A 17,499-nucleotide genomic window follows, 5' to 3' on the forward strand; every position below is an offset into this window, starting at 1 on the left:
ATTCCCTTCTCCTAAAAAATTTACCAGTTTGTTGTGATCCACAACAGTCAAAGGCTTTAGCTTAGTGAATGAAACAAAAGTAGATGTTTTTCTGGAATTCCTTAGCTTTCTCTGTGATCCAGGGAATGTTGGCAATTTGATCTCTGGTTCCTCTGCCTTTTCTAAACCAAGCTTCTACATCTGGAAGTTCTCGTTTCATATCCTGCTGAAGCATAGCTTGAAGGATTTTGAGCATAACCTTATTAGCATGTGAAATGAGCACAGTTGTCGAGTAGTTTGAACATTCTTTGGCATTGTGCTTCTTTGGGATTGGAATGAAAACTGATCTTTTCCAGTCCTGTGGCCACTGCTGAATTTTCCAAATTTGCTGGCATATTGAGTGCAGCACTTTAACAGCATCATGCTTCAGGATTTTAAATAGCTCAGCTCGAATTCCATCACCTCCACTACCTTTGTTTGTTGTAGTGCTTCCTAAGGCTCACTTGACTTTACACTCCAGGTTGTCTGGCTCTAGGTGAGTAACCACACCGTTGTGGTTATCCTGTTCATTAAGACCTTTTTTGCGTAGTTCTGTGTACTCTTCCTGCTTCTTTTTCATCTCTTCTGCCTCTGTTAGTCCTTACTGTTTCTGTCCTTTATCATGCCCATCCTGGCATGAAATGTTGCCTTGATATTTCCAGTTTTCTTGAAGAGATCTCTAGTCTTTCCCATTCTGTTGTTTTTCTCTATTTCTTTGCACTGTTCATTTGCCTTATCTCTCTTTGCTATTAGATTCCCTTGTTATTTTGCTTTAAATTTATCAGAATTAGAATACAAAAGGATTTTTCTATCAAAAGATGACTTATGCTGTTTGGTTATTAGTCAAAGTTAATCTGATTGGGTTCATTAGGGCCTTTGGGTCCTTAGACCCTTGTCGGTTAAGTGATTACCCTGTAGAATCATCGAAGCATTGCTCACAAGCATGTGTTGTCTCTGGTGAATAATTACTGGTGGGGCTGACGTACAGCAGATGCCTGACTCTCCCTTTCTGGGTCTCTTAGCAACAGCTTGAAGAGGAGGCCGCGAAGCCTCCAGAGCCCGAGAAGCCTGTGTCCCCCCCTCCTGTGGAGCAGAAGCACCGCAGTGTTGTCCAGATTATTTATGATGAAAACCGGGTGAGTTCATGCCACTCTTTGGCGGCTCAGGGCTTGAAGACCCCTGGGCTGTACCTTCTCCAGTTGTCTCTGTTCTGTGGTAATGTTAACTGTATTAAAACCTGCTTTCTGCTATAATTTTTAATGTTCTTAAATTTTGAAGCTTGGTGCTTTTCTTTACATACTAAAGAAAAGTTGATAGTTGTGTCTTAAATTATTTAATATTCCATATTCATGTTATGTGGTATAAATGCTTATTTTTGACAGTATAATTTTATCAGCCAAATCTCCTGTTGTGTAGTGTTCAGTAAGTATGTAGTACACAATGCAGCCATTCTGTGGTTTTTCACTTTATAAGGGACATTTGATGCCAAGTACACTGTTGTAGTAGAGAATGGGTCGTTGGATGTGGGAATGACTTGCATTATCTGCTTCAGAACTGAGAGTTGGGGTGTAGTTTGAATTTTAGTTATAAAGTGTGAGGCCACTGACCTTTAGGTAGACTTTGCCTTTTTAGGTCTGTTAAAACAATTTCTTCTTTCATACTTATGATTAAAAGTGTCCACGAATTTAGGAAAGCTGGACCTCAATTCTGTGAATAATTTTGTGATGTTGAAGTTGGTTTTTGACCATAATCCAGCCCAGGAACTAGCAGTTAAGGGGAAACCAACTTCCCCCTAATGTGAAGAGAACCTTGCGACAGAGCTGCTTATTATGGGTCTTCCAGAAACCCCCATTGAAGGAAGACTTCCATGCTTTATGTACTGTGCTAGGGAACTAGCTTGTCAGCTAAAGGCAACCATCGGCAGAAGTTGGGGATTGTTGTTTCAGTTGTTTGCCCTCTTGTGAGTGGAGTCATCAGAATCAGTGCATCTTACACAGGCAGCGTATATTATCCCAGATCCTAAAGGAAATGGCTTTGAGAAAAACATCTGTGAGCTAGTCATTAAGTAAGTGTTCACACAAGTGATCTTGGAGTCAGGTGTGCATGGATGTGTGTGTATAGATGGATAACTGAGTCATCAGACTTAAGATGATGGTAATTGTCACCAGGAGGCAGAAATACGGGTTAATTACCAGTTTCTTGCCTGGGTTCAAAATCAGTCCAATTTATTAGACAGAACAGCCTCCGTGAAGGTGAGTCCAGTGAGAGTGAAAGGCAGTGGGTGGAGTAAGTGATGAGGATCCCTCAGGGATCCCGTCTGGAGGGTAGGGATGTGCCCATGGTCAACCAAAAATGGATTTTATAGAAAGTCTCCTGCTTTTATAAAACACACTGGAGAACAATTAAGCACTTCTGTGGGCTGATTGGCTTCAGGTCAGTTTGTGACTCAAGGGTAAAGTAAATAAGGATCAGAGCTGGTGATGATGGAAAAGGATTTTATAAAACACTGAATTCTTAGTATGAGTTACTTTTCAAGTATGTTGAATCCAGTGATATTTATTAATTGATTGAATTGCTTAATTAGCCTTCTATTACAGGCTTAATAAACAGTTCCAGTGTTAGTGGGTTCTGCGGTTGCCTGACTAGGATGTGACAGAGAATTTGGTTTGTGTTTAATTTATATATGTGTGTTCTCTTTTGTTAGTTAGTGTGGTACGTGTTCCTTGATGCCCATCAGCAGAGTCGAAAGTTCCTTTTGGACCTCTTCTTGCCACTTCAGCATTTATACACTCAGCTTGTTACACATTCTGTGTAGAAGAGAAGAACCTAGCTTGAAATCTGTGTTAATATTAGACTTACAGTGACGATTGTTTTTAACTCGGTAATCATAGAAATCATCTTTTAAAACAAATTCTTTTTGTATCTGCAGTTGCTAGTTGTCTGCTGTGGTAGTGCTTGTGCAGTAGGTCCCAGATGGTAGTGTGGGTCCCAAGGGGGCAGGGTGGAGGTCCTTGGGGGCGGAAGTGGAGCACATAGCCTTCCTCACTCCTGACCCTTACCTGAACCTTTCTCCTTACCAGCTGCCTTTTGTCAGACCTTCGCCCCATTTGTGCTTCTTTTCGTGAATGACCTTGCTCATTTTGACACGGAAGGCAGAGAGCAGTGGTTGGTGACAGGGGTCGTCCCCCTCTTGTTTGTGAGCAGCACAAGCTGGTTGCAGTTAAGCCTAACATGTCTTGAGAGACTGGGGCCATGATCTGAGAGGAAACTTCTTTCTTTTATTTAGACGTTAGTGGGAAGCAGAAAACTGCTCACACTGATGGTTAGCTTTAAAACTGTCTCACTGGAAAAGACTCTGATGCTAGGAAAGGTTGGGGGCGGGAGGAGAAGGGGACAACAGAGAATGAGATGGCTGGATGGCATCACCGACTCTATGGACTTGAGTTTGAGTGAACTCCGGGAGTTGGTGATGGACAGGGAGGCCTGGCATGCTATGATTCATGGGGTCGCAGAGAGTCGGACACGACTAAGCGACCGAACCGAACTGAGAGAAAAAGTGCTCTGCATCATAGTTAAACTTGAGGCCAAGATTCATTTAGTCTCTAAACACTCTCCTCAACTATTTTTAATAGTTTAATTTGCTGTCACCCTTCCCAGTTGTAGATCCCAAAAAATATTTGTCAGTGCTCTAATTTCAATGTTATAATACATATTGAAAGAGGGGTGTGCGGTGTAGTTTTCAGAAACATTTATGCTTTGGTTGAATAATTTGCAAGTTACTGTGGCACTAGTTTCACTAGAAGAGAGAGAGATTGACAGTAGAAAACGTACTCAGTGCCAATAACCCCTGGTCACCGAGGCCATTGTCCTGGAGACTATCGATTTCTCTCTTTTTGCTACTCTGCAGATTTGGTTAATCAATGAAGAGCCTCAGTCCTGCCTCCTGAGTGTTGGTCTGGTCAGTTGCTTCTTTTTTCCTCCTTTGGCACTAGCTTATTTTAACCCATCACCTTGCATATGTGCTGAGTTTCCTTCCTCCAATCTTTTTTTTTCTTTCTAATCCATCCTTCATATTTGAGACCCCCAGTGTGATTTCCAAATAGAACTTTTTGCTGATTCCCCCCTTTCTCCCAAGTAGCCCACCCTTTTCATCAGGGCTCACATGCCTGCCTGGCCAGCCTGCAGGCCTGGACTCCTTTCTTAGCACTACCAGAACAGGTGTGAGTGTCCCCTTTATGACAGTGCTTTTTACCCTGTGATGTTGCTGCAGTGCCAGGCATCCCTGTGTCTTGCCTGTCTAGTCTGTCGAGTGCAATCACTCCAGGACTCAAAGCAAGGATCATTTTCTCTGTGAAGCCTTCCAAGACTCCTTATCCTCCTACACCAGGAAGTCAGTCTTACTCATTGTTTTCTTAGGGTCTAGCAGGTGCTTGGCACATGGAACATATTCAGTGTGTGTTTGAGGCATTAATTACTTCTGTCTGTAGATTTAGAACAAAGTTATATAAATATGAAGGTTTTAAATTAAAATATTTCTGCCAAACAATTGATAGGTTAATCTGTTCTTAGCAGTTAAAGTGAAAGTGAAATCGCTCAGTCGTGTCCGACTCTTTGCGATACCATGGACTGTAGTCTACCAGGCTTCTCTGTCCTTTGGATTTTCCAGGCAAGAGTACTGGAGTGGGTTGCCATTTCCTTCTCCATCTTAGCAGTTAAGCCAACATTAAGTCAAATATTTAATAAAATTTTGCAAAGCTTAAATCTTGGGATATGCAAACACCTTATAAATATCAATTCTAAAGTTAGTCCTAAAGAGGTAAGTGCCTTTAATTAATAGGATACTAGTAAATATTTGCCATAACATAATTTCCCACTTGTCTACCAGTATTATTTGTTTACAGTGCCACTTGGCCAGCTTGTTCTTGGTTGAAGAACAGGCTGTAGACTGTATAGTGGTAGAGTGCTTCGAGAAGGCAAATTGAGAAACTGGCAAGTGTAGATTATCTAGAGAGATTAGATACTTCCAAATTTATGACCTGTGATTATGTTATTTGTGTGTTATTTAATACACGTCTTAAAGTTAGTAAATTTGAATATTCTGGTATGTACATTTGGCTTTTTGAGAACAGTTGTTCTCAGCTGCAGACTTTTTTGATTGTTATAACTTGTAGTGGGGTAGAGTGCTGGTGGCATCTAATGGATTGAGGCTGGGGTGCTGCTGAGTAGCCTGTGATGTCCTGGGCAACCCCTGTAAGAAAGAGACATCTGGCCCAAAATGTTAATAGTACCAAGGGTGACAAGTCTGCCTTGAAATTGTCAATAGAAATAGAGTTCACGCTGCACATTTTATGGGTTGTTGCAGTTTTGTGTTTGACATTTTTGATAGGTTTATTTCTCATCTCAATAATATTTTGAGTTTCTTGGAGTTCAGAAAGTACATTAAACTACTTTGAGCTTTCTACACTGGTTAAACATATTTCTTTTCACATAATATATGCTAAGTAAGTCTTTGACTGATAAATGAAAAGGAGAATGTTTATTTTAAGGGAACATCTTTCTTTACACTTGGGGATCCTGCTTGATTTCATTCCCACGATGTCTCACATCAGAAGTCTTGGAGAGTTCCCAGCTACAGTGTGTGGACAGCAGGAGTCTGTAGTGGACAGGGAACCCTTGTGACCAGTGAGCACGTGCTGGGCAGAGAGAGCTGAGAACCTTGACAGTGTTACCGGATATAGAATTCCAGGTTAAACAGCTTTGAGTGTAGAATTTTGTTGTATTTCATTTGCCTATTAAAGGTAGATTTCTGTTAGATAGCACTTTGGTCTAGGGGATTTAACTTTTGAAAAAGACATGTGGTGGTGGTTTAGTCACTAAGTTGTGTCTGACTCTTGAGACCTCATGGACTGTAGCCTGCAAGACTCCTCTGTCCATGGGATTCTCCAGGTAAGAACACTGGAATGGGTTGCCATTTCCTTCTCCAGGGGATCTTCCTGACCCAGGAATCTAACTGGAGTCTCCTTCAAGACAGGGAGATTCTTTACCAACTGAGCTATGAAGGAAGCCCCAAAAGGCATGTAAAAATATATAATTCAACATTTATTTGCTAATGAATACTTTGAGTAATTCAAACTAGTTGTTTTCTCTGTTATTACCACGGTGTTCTTAAAATTAGAGAATATGCTCATTATAAGCTTTTCTTCAAAAAGATCAGTTTGGCCTACCATGGTAAAGATTGGCAACTTTTTGGTATTTTGTGTTTTTAAATCATCTTTAAAGATATTAAGAGTTGAAGTTTTAAACATGTTTGAGAGATTCATTTCTAATAGTAAATCTGCTTCCTCTCCCTGGAATCTTATTAGTAGTATCTATTTGCTTTTAAGAACTTAGCAATTCTTTGGGTTTTGCTTTCAAAACACATGTTCAGACTTGACTGATTTGGTGAAAGAGTTATGAAAACAAAATTAATATTTTAACCTGTCATATGAAAGAAGAATATTTGGAAGTAAGGATAAGTTTGACTGTAGATTGGTCTTTAGGTAAATATTATTGAATTAGAAGTAATTTTGCATTTAGGAAAATAAATTTTTAATTATATAATAATATTTTTATCTGTAGAAAAAAGCAGAAGAAGCTCATAAAATATTTGAAGGTCTTGGCCCGAAAGTTGAACTGGTGAGTAAAAAATTTTTTTCGTGTCTAGTGCTCTTTGTGAAGCAGTTTTTCTTGGGATAAGGAGGAGTACGGTCGCTTGATTCAGGATGAGAGTAATGTGGCTGGGCAGTAAGTGTGATAAGCTTGAAATAACGTGCACAAACTTGGGACCTTTGCAGAGGTATTTTCCTAATCATGTTTTTGCCCGAGCAGCTGTTAAATCACTGAGGTAGAAGGAGGAAGAAGTAATAGCAGAAATGGAAAACTCTTTGAATCATCTTGTTAGGGTAATAATGGCATTTAATCCTCCTTTGTCTTTCAGAGTTAAAAAAAAAACTTTGCGTGAAGTGACTGTGGGGTACAGTGGGTTTCCTTGTTAGCAGATGGGGTGGACAGAGTTACTCAGAGAGGCCAGCTGAGTCTGGAGGTTGTGGCCGAGTGTGTGTGTGTAGCCCCATTAGCAGTACTTTACCTGAGCTTCCGTTGATATGTAGGAAGCATGTCTTTGTCTTTTAGTAGGCAAGTGTACAACATTTTGTTCATAAATGGTTTATTTTATAGCCCCTCTATAACCAGCCATCAGACACCAAGGTGTACCATGAGAACATCAAGACGTAAGTATTGATCATCTTTGGAGTTCTTCAGTTAAAGACCGTATAAAGAGACCATTTTTACATTATCTGCTGACATAGTACTATAACGTAGTGTAGGTGTGTTTTAGATTTGTGTAATTTGCTGTCGTTTTACTATATGTTATCTTCCTCTGGCTTTTTGGGGGTTGGGGTAACAGCTTTGAGTTTCCGAGGCCAAAAAATAAAATAAATGATTGCATAAAACTAGCTGGTTTTATGATCTGCTAGTAAAAAAAGGTGGATACTTAACATTGAAATGGCTTACCTTGAGGCTTGAATTTTTTGCCTCCTGTTTTGTCTTTTTTTCAGTGGAGTACCTGCAAGGCGCATGATGAAGTAAGATAATGAAGCTTTTTCATTTAAGACTAGTGATGACACCGTCCCCCACCAAGCCACATCTGCCATTGCAAAGTAGAAGTGCCACGGATCATTTTATCATTATTCAAATCCTATTCTAGGGAAATCCCTTCCATGACTCTTGCTAATGACGGTATTTGTAGACCCTTCTGCCGTTTCATGCCCTGGTGCCTCGGAAGCGCTCAGCCCTCACGTGGGTGCGGAGACTGCTCCACAATGTAGCTGGCTTAGCCTTGCTCCTCCCAGACACCAGGCCTTTCTGGATGCACATTTTGGAATAAGAAAATAAGTAAAAAGAAAATCTAATTTCTTGATCTGATTGAAGTAAGAGAGGAAGCTAGCTAGGTATCTTTTTTTTTTAATTATATTTTAAGAGAATTTTAGATGAATTATTCTTAGTTTGTAACAAAAATGTGATATTTCTTCTTTATTATGTTTTATTAACTATAACCAGAACATTATATTATTTACTAGTACAGTTTAATGAGCACATTGATATTTATATATATATATATTTAATTTTTAAAAAATTTTTCTTACTGAGCGTATATGCAATAGTTGGCTACTTTGCAGAACTGGTGGCAAATATAATTTGCATGGTAGTATGCATGACAGAAACTGAAATTTGAATGATTTTAACTTTTGTTAAGTAAGTGGTTTATAATAAAAGTCATATACCTAGAATTTTTCTGTGCGATGCTGCTATGGTCTTGACAACCCTTAAAACTAGGTTAGGCAAAACATATAAAATATACCTTGTTTTGGAACTGTTTAGCTCTTCTAACATTTTTAAAAAGGAGAATAGTGGATAAAATCTAGTTGGCTACTTTTAATAATTTTTTTTTTCCACAAAGCTTCCCTTATGTTTGTGTTCTGTCTTTTCCCTGATAGTCGCTGCAGAGCAGCCCTGTCTGATTTATTTCATATTAGCTATCTTCCTGCTATAGTGCTTATCACACTGGCCTGAGAAGTTCTTCATATAAATTCTTAGGAACCATTGTAAATTATATTTATTGATTGTCCTTTGCTGTTGAGTAGCACATAATTACAGCGAGAGCAAACTGCATACATGGCAGTGCTTCCACTGCATACCGTCTTGTGCTCAGCTACGTGTGTCCGTATGGATCGTTCAGTAGCTGTTCTGTCATCATCATCATTTGCTTTGTATGAAATAGCACATGTTCCTTTCAGTAATTCTCTTTAATCTCTGGGCTCCTTTTCCATATGGCCAGCTCCTGACTGTTCATGCTTATTTAAGTGGAGCCAGTGTCAGTGTTAGCCGGGAGTGGCAGATAACCAAAAAAATTACTTCTACTTGCCTTGGCTTTGTATTTATATTTGAATAATCAGCTTGAAATCCTTTCTGGAAGTAGGTGGGGTTTAAATATATATATTTGAACCTGCATATCATTGTTTTTTGAAGGTTACAGTGCTTCATATTGGAAAAGTGAAACTGTTAAGTTGTAAGGGAGGACTTGCTGTCCTGTCACGTTGCCCCCCATGACTTCTTAGAGTGGACTGTGTTGTTTCTGTGCCTGAAGAAAGCCTCTGTTTAAGGCAGAGTCAGCTCCCTGTGTTGGTACACTCTGAAGAGGCAGGGCAGCGTGGACCTGTGGTTAGGCGGTAACTGCGAAAGCTTGGCCTCCTCTCCACCTCCCTCCTCCCAAGAGTGAACCAGGGTGCTTAACCTCACTAGGATTCTTAAGAAGAATCAGTAGCTGTTATAACTTGAAAATAATATTTTATATTTGCCTTATGAATGTAATAGTTGAAAATGAACTCTTTGTGTTAAAGCCTTATTATAGAATGGGAGGAAATTTAGTCCTAATTATTGGAAGAGTCTTGTTTTGCAGGGTGAAAAAATTAGGATTAACTTTGATTATATTGTATATCCTTAAGTGATCTTTGCTTGTTTTTCAGTGTCTCTGAAAACAAAGTGAATGCACTATTAAATTGTACTTTTTCTTAATGTCATACAACCATATTTTTCTCTTCTAGAAACCAGGTGATGAGGAAAAAACTCATTTTATTTTTTAAAAGAAGAAATCATGCAAGAAAACAAAGGGTGAGGTCCTATCCTTGTTCACTGAAATTTGTTCAGCTTTCCCGTCCGTGTTTCTTCAGGCATTCGCTTTCCCATTGTTAGTGAGAACGGTTCTTGACCACACTTGAAAGCAGGTGCTGATTTGTAACTATAAATGTGACTTATCAATCTGAATCTAGTAACATTTTTATATCATAAATCACATTTAATATCATTATCAAATTTCCTTGGTCATCTGTGTATAGCATTTTCATCTAGCCAAAATAAAGAAAATGGTGAGTAGTTTTAAAAAATATGAAAGAGAAGTAGGATGATCTCATTTAGTCTCTTAACCTCAGACAAATTGGGTAAGTTATGGTCATGCTGATGAGGCATCACTGTTTTTTCTTATTAGAAACTCGGTCAGCTAAAGTTCAGCTTTTTCAAATTCACGGTGTTCTTTGTATTTATTATGACTTGCAGTCTAAAAATTTTGTGGTTGTAATCTTCATGGAAATTAAGTTACAGAAAATATGATGCCACTGTTCTTTTATAGTGTGTTCGTAATAATTTTAGACTGTTAATTCATTTGAATGGTTTCTTACTGAATAAATGATATATTTTGATTCACATCAGAAATGAACTTGTACCTTGTATTTAAGGACCTGTTAGTTTAATGAATTGTAAGGGTCACCAGCGTTTATTTGGTATATAACTCCTAATGTTCTAATTTGCCAGTCTGGGGCTTCAGATGCTTTCTTAAATTATCAGTCTTGAATTTTTTTTTTTTTATTTTTGGCCAAGAGCATACACATACAAATAAATTAGCTAAAGTATTTTTTTCCTATCCAGTAATTTTGTTTTAATTGTGGTAATTGCTAAATTTGCTATCCAAAGAGACAAACATAGAGGTCCAGACTTTGTTCTTATACTTCACCAAGTATTTAGTTATGAACTCTGTATGTTCAGTGACTTGCTTAGTAAATACTTATTGGCAGTTTCCCTTTTCCAAGAGTGAACCAAGGTGTTTTATCTCCCAGGATTCGTAAGGAGAATCAGTAACTTTGTAGTTATAACTTAAAAGTAATATTTACCTTATAATTGAATGTAATAATGTAAAATGAACGCATATATTATTCTACAAAGGGAGTAGGTAGCCACGTGGTTTTAGCCCTCGGAGAGTCTAAGGAGGAACAGGGCAGATGAGGCCACGGGCAATTACTGTATTGTGGTCATCTGGTGGTTCAGGACGTCCAGATGACTGAGAGTGCGTAGGGGACAGCTGGCGCATAGTGGTCCTGAGGGGTGTTTCACAGGAAAACCAGCTGCCTGCCAACTTGTAGAAGCTCAGGAAGGGCTGGGAATCGGTGGGCGCGTGGCAGGGCAGGGGAGCCAGGCCAGGTCATGCATGGCCTGAGGGTCAGGAGGGGGCTTGAGGTTGGATGCTGAGGTCATCTGTGAAGTGTTTGAGCTGAGGAAGGGAATGTGCATCTAGTTACACCTCAGGTGCATGGAGTCGTGTGGGAAGGAGGCAAGGGGGTAACTTGGCTGTAGAGCTGAACAAAGGTAGATTCAGGCCCAGGAGGTGGACGGGTGTTGAGGAGACAGAAGGAGTATGGGGGATAGCGCTTTCCCTTTCTTCCCTTTCTGGGCCATCATGAGCCCTTTCACACTTTCTGTTGTTTTGCACCCACGGTTCTGTGCCTGCAGCACAGGGTTCTTTCTTCTCTGTTTAAAGAATGAGGTCACACATTATTCATTTCTCTAAAAGCATTCATTCTCGATTTCATGTAGTTTACTGGATTTCTTTTTGTCATAGAGTACAACCAATTTCTGCCTTTTCCAGACTATAAAAATGTTCAATATATGGCATTATTTATAGTAAGAAAAAATTGCAAGTAACCAGAACTTCCGACAGTAGGAGGGTGGTCTAAGTGTGAGTGTTTTCTTTGACCAATGGAAAGGTGACAACAAAATGTTAATCTGCTCGCCTTTGGGATTACAAGCTATTTACATGTTTCTATTTCTCATTTTCCATTTTTTGACAATGAAGACTTAATTGTTATCAGAGTGGCTCAGCGTGTAGTTTGTTGATTTGTGTAGTCTTAATGTTGACTAAGAAATCCAGCCATGATAGACTCTGTGTGTGGATCTTTCATAGAAAACAGCTCCCTGTCTTTCTCTCCTTTCAGATCAAGGACACCTTTCCATTTACAGTTGAGTCATAGGCCAAATGTCCTTCTGACTTAGCCTTAAGAAGTAACCTGTGCTTTTTAAGTATTAGGTTTATCAGAATCACAGAGTTTAGTTTAATTATTAATTTGCTACGGGTATTTAATAGGAACAAAAAATCTGCCAACGTTATGATCAGCTCATGGAGGCATGGGAGAAAAAAGTGGACAGAATAGAAAATAACCCTCGGAGGAAAGCTAAAGAAAGCAAGACAAGAGAGTACTATGAAAAGCAGTTTCCAGAGATTCGAAAACAGAGAGAACAGCAAGAACGGTTTCAGCGGTAAGTGGTTTGATGTTTTTCTTTGAATCATATTTTTGATCTTTCACAATATTTATTGTCACCTGAATCTAACCATTAAGAAGGTTCATAAAGAACTTTTGTTATGTTTTTCCTTTTTTAAATAAATCAAATATAGTTGATTTACAGTGTTGTACCAATCTGTGCTGTACAGCAGAGTGACTCAGTTTTATACATACATACCTTCTTTTTTAAGTATTCTTTTCCATTCTGATTTATCCCAGGATATTGAATATAGTTCCCTATGCTATACAATGGAACCTTGTTGCTTATTCATCCTATATATAATAGTTTGCATCTGCTAATCCCAAACTCCCAATCTATCCCTCCCCCACCCCTTGGCAATCTCAGATCTCTCCCAAACTCCCAATTTATCCCTCCCCCACCCCTTGGCAATCACAAATCTCTTCTCTACGTCTATAAGTCTAAGAACTTTTATTTTGAATATAAAACTTCGTTATCAATTAGCAATGTTTATGTCTTGGTGAATCTAATAACTTTTTATATTTAATCATGCTGTTGAATCTAAATTTAAGTGAATATGTTGAAATTAACTCTTCAGTTCTTGAAAATGCTCATTCCTTTTGAAATGACAGTAAGAATAAGACAGTGTTTCATGGTCCTTCGCTACGTTTCAGCATAATCAAAAGTCTTATTAAATTGTTTGCTAATTAAGAAATTCTTTGTTATTGGTGCGTAGTTTCTGTTTGTTTTTACTTTAGAGGACAAATGCTTTCGCAAAGGTAGAATCTTTAGTTGTCTTTTCTGCTGTCTCATGTAAGTGAGTCATGGAAGCCCTGGTAACCAGTTAAGTTTCTGTGAGGAGTGATGGTTGGATTTTTGTTCCCCTCCCTTTAAAAATGTTTTATGTTTTTTTCTAAGTCTGCTATCCTGTGCTGTGGAAGGCAGACAAAAGACTGCTATTTGAAATGAAAATGACACCAATAACTAGTTTTCCAGATGTTTCCCGCAAACAGTTCTGCCATTTGAATTTAGACATGTAACCTTTAAAAAGAAATCTTAGCATTTAAATTGTTACTAATTTTATAGATAAATGACTTAAACATATTGCTTAAAAGTAGTTACTCACTAGCATTTTAGGGTTTTTTCCCCCCTGACTTCAAGTCCCACTCAGAAAGCAAATTGATGTAATCTTAATTGATACTTCTTTATAAAAGGCCTTTAAATATATATGTAATTTCTCCCTCATATTTAGAGTTGGGCAGAGGGGAGCTGGTCTTTCAGCCACCATTGCTAGGAGTGAACATGAGATTTCTGAAATTATTGATGGGCTCTCTGAACAGGAGGTAAGACACTTAATTTATGTAATTCATGTTAATTGATTATGCATTTTAGCTTCATACCCCATGAACTAAGGGTTTATTTGTATATATATGAGAGAATGCTTACGGCGTTTGGGTTTTTCCAAAGTACATGGCCAACAACAGAAGGTTTTAAACAATGCTGCCCTGAGATCTTATTGGCGTTTTATGAAGATGACTTCGGCAGCAGGGAGGCCTGGAAAGAGGTGAGGATGCTGTTATGATTAAAAATAAGGGCCTGAATCAGGGCGACAGTGGTAGAAATGTGTTAAGAGGGTCCTGATAGGATAGATTAGTAGAAGGCAGAATGGATAGGACAGGAGTTGGGGGAAAAGACGAGCAGGTTAGAGGATGGGCTGCTGCTGCCGTTTTCCTGAAAGAGCAAAGGAGCAGGTGTTTGTGTGTTGGGTTGTGGACCTGAGGTTCGTTGGGGGTGATGTCTAGAGTGTGATCTCTAGCCAGCTGTGCCTGGGAGAGATCGATATGATGTTAATACATCAGTTCTGAATAAGAATAAATTTTAGTTTCTAGCATTGAGTCTTCATAGCTGGGTTCATACTCTCTGAAGTTTGGTCCAAAAGCCATGTATTAACTTTTGCTAGTTTTGGTTTTAAAATATGACTTTTTGAGAGCACCGAATCCTAACCACTAGACCACCAGGGAGCGTCTAAAATATGGCTTTTTGAAAACCTCATCTCTCAGTTCTGAAGGAGTGGTCCTCTTAACTAATAATCAAAGACATTTATTATATTGCTGTCCATTTCAGGCTTCGTGGCTGTGATCTCTGCAATGATGACTAACTCTGTGTTTAATTTCTTTGCTTACTGTTTGAATTGATTCTGTAAGGGGGGCATCTATAAGCAACCCAAGCTAGTATTAGGTGAATACTAGCTGAATATGAAGCTAGTGAATGTCAAGTTAGTGTGAATGTCAAGCTAGTGTGTCTGTCCCAAACCATATTTTGGTGTTTAGACAGACTGAAGTAGAATGTGCTAAGTTGCTCTAGTCATGTTTGACTCTTTGCGACCCCATGGACTGTAGCCCTCCAGGGTCCTCTGTCCATGGAATTCTCCAGCAAGAATACTGGAGTGGGTTGCCATTTTCTCTTCCAGCAGATCCTCCTGACCCAGGTATCAAACCCGTGTCCCTTATGTCTCCTGCATTGACAGGCGGGTTCTTTACCACTTGAGAGTCCCTGGAAAATGAGAAACTCTGTCAGGAGTTGACTAAGTCAATGTCCACTGCTAGGAGAAGAGTTTTAGAAGACCTAGCCTTGTGTTAGGGTCAGTAGTTATAGTTTTTGGTACAGGTTTTCTCATGGAAGTTTGGGCTTATAAACTTACTGACTTAAGCTTTGGGAAGATAAATTGTATAACTGAAACCAAGTTTTAGTTGAAATTCGAAGGGTGATAGTCTTAAATTTGCAGTGGAAAGATTATGTAAGATTAGAAAGAAGTGTTTAATACTTCAGTAAGTTTAGTTAATTTAAAATCAGTGACCTTAGATTTTGGTTCCTGTCTATTTTTCTATTTTATTATTCTATAAAATGATGTTGAGACTTTTTTAAATGAGGCAATATTAATGTTAATAAGTGCTTCTTAAGGTCATTACTTCAGTGATCTGACATCATTCTGTGTCCTTTAGGTCTAAGATCCATTAGCTGAAGTATCTTCTGCGTTTAAGGAAAGAACTCTTCTCACATTGTAGTGGTGGATTTAAAAAAGTACATGTACTTTCTGCCTCTCTACCTCTGTTATTCATACAATGAGTATTTATTAGATCCGTATATAATGACCATATGTTAGATGTTATGGTACTACTGCTGTTGTCATTAAAGTGCATATGTGGTGTTTCAGTGTCTGTTAAGATAGTCGGTGGCCCTCTTTAATTCTATGTACATTGCATTTCTTCTTTGTTTTCCTTCAGAATAATGAGAAACAAATGCGACAGCTGTCTGTGATCCCACCTATGATGTTTGATGCTGAACAGAGACGGGTCAAGTTCATTAACATGAATGGGCTCATGGAGGACCCTATGAAGGTTTATAAAGATAGGCAGTTCATGAATGTTTGGACTGACCATGAGAAGGAGATCTTTAAAGACAAGTAATTTAAATTTTAAATTATTCTCTAATAGAAGCTTATATGAGTTAGTGAAAAGTATTGGCATTTACTTGTAAATTGAACTGTTGCCCCCAAAACATGGCCGCATTTTGGCATTTGAATAACATGGGAGGCAGAGAAGACAGATAGGATACTACCTTCCTGTAAATTTGTAGCTGGAAATGTAGGTACCTGCTTAGAACAGAGTTGTGGAGGCATTTTAAGAGTGGTACCCAAACCTGAGTGGTGTCAGAATCACTGGGGGTGCATTTGAAAGTTACCGATTTCTGTGCAATACTATATGCCAATCCAGTCAGTTCCTGGTGGACTGTGTGCCCTTTAAGAGGACATTGGCGTTTAGGAGTCACTAGGAATTAGTCTACATTATATTTGTATTCCCAAGGGCTTCCCCCACCTCTTCTTAAGTTGTTAAAGTGTGTGTGTGTGTGTGTGTTGTTTTTCTTTTACTCAGGTTTATCCAGCATCCAAAAAACTTTGGACTGATTGCATCTTACTTGGAAAGGAAGGTAGGAAATGGTTTACACTGAGATTGTTGATAGATTTGGATTGGTTGCTGCTTTGAAGGTTTTGTGTGCTAAAGCACAGAAGTAGTTAAATAGAGTTTTTGCAAAGGGCTTGACACAAAAAAGATTCTTATGTGAATAATATAGTGGTATTTATAATCATGTGATGATTCTAAGCACAACACAGACTAATTTTCATGGTTAATGAAAATGACCTGATACTATGTTTCCCTGAAAACACACAGGTTACAGTGCTTTTCTGAACCTCACTAAACTTCTAATTAATATTTCAGAGTCCTGATTTTCCCTGAATTTGTTCCACAATGTATTACTGGATGTTGGGTTTATGAACAAAATATTTAAAGAGACATTTTGAGTATTTACTTATATAGAGGAATAAAGAGAATTTAGTTCCTGGTTAATAAGTGCTTGAATGTTTCTGGTAGTTCCTGGTATCTTTTACATAATATGTATTAAGACAGCTATAATTGTCCATCAAAATAGTAGATACTATATATATGTATATTTTACAGCCTAGATATGGTAGTTCCTGGTATCTTTTACATAATTTGTATTTAGACAGCTGTAATTGTCCATCAAAACAGTAGATACTATATATATGTATATTTTACAGCCTAGATATGCCTTAAAGAGCTAGCCATTGTGTTTTTCTCCAGTTTATATTTTGAGAACACTAGAGATTTTCCTTGAAGATGTTACTTGATATTTTTTTTAATTCAATCTCATTGGATCCTCAATTTTTTTTATAGAGTGTTCCCGATTGTGTTTTATATTACTACTTAACTAAGAAGAATGAGAATTATAAAGCCCTAGTAAGAAGGAACTATGGAAAACGCAGAGGGAGAAACCAGGTATGTTTCATTATTGTATGGAAACTATTTCAAGGTTGGTGAAATATAAAGATGAAAAATTTTATAATAGGGGCTTTCTCTATAATTGTACTTTAGGAATTGACCTTTCTATCAAATTAATTAGAATGTTATGAACATGCTTTGATTATTTTGAAGTTAATCTATATTTAATGTGTTGCATTTTCTATTTTTAATGCATTTTAAGTTTCTGGCATACCAAAATTAATGAGAAGTTTTATATTTTCATGCTGTTGAAATTGTGCATGTCAGAGTTAACAATTGTAATATTAAATACAAGCACTGTGATATCTTAATGAATACACCACCCTTTCCAGTCCTTTGGTCTGTGAAGGGGACAGGTAGAGTAAGGTGACTAGCGTCAAGGGTTGTTTGCTAAAATACTTGGAACCTGATTGTTTCAGTTTAGCTTCAATTCTGGGATTGAAGCACTCGATGTCAGAAG

General features: G+C 38.2%; 1 protein-coding gene across 18 annotated transcripts in view; it reads left to right on the top strand.

Moving 5' to 3' along the window:
* Positions 1–17,499, top strand: part of NCOR1 (nuclear receptor corepressor 1) — a 119,116-nt gene that overhangs the window by 41,372 nt on the left and 60,245 nt on the right. For 11 of the 18 annotated variants that reach the window (XM_055407360.2, XM_055407359.2, XM_055407366.2 and 8 more), the window contains exons 6-15: positions 1,041–1,154; positions 6,637–6,693; positions 7,234–7,286; positions 7,614–7,640; positions 9,660–9,726; positions 12,026–12,198; positions 13,433–13,523; positions 15,465–15,643; positions 16,113–16,167; positions 16,935–17,036. In XM_055407360.2, the coding sequence (XP_055263335.1) occupies positions 1,041–1,154; positions 6,637–6,693; positions 7,234–7,286; positions 7,614–7,640; positions 9,660–9,726; positions 12,026–12,198; positions 13,433–13,523; positions 15,465–15,643; positions 16,113–16,167; positions 16,935–17,036 (918 nt within the window). The remainder of the gene's footprint in view (positions 1–1,040; positions 1,155–6,636; positions 6,694–7,233; positions 7,287–7,613; positions 7,641–9,659; positions 9,727–12,025; positions 12,199–13,432; positions 13,524–15,464; positions 15,644–16,112; positions 16,168–16,934; positions 17,037–17,499) is intronic. The other 7 variants (XM_055407363.2, XM_088828930.1, XM_055407364.2 and 4 more) reach the window with 1 other exon arrangement.

This window comes from Moschus berezovskii, chromosome 20, assembly GCF_049115385.1.
Source record: "Moschus berezovskii isolate FMDL1 chromosome 20, NW_MosBer_1.0, whole genome shotgun sequence".
Lineage (NCBI taxonomy): Eukaryota > Metazoa > Chordata > Mammalia > Artiodactyla > Moschidae > Moschus > Moschus berezovskii.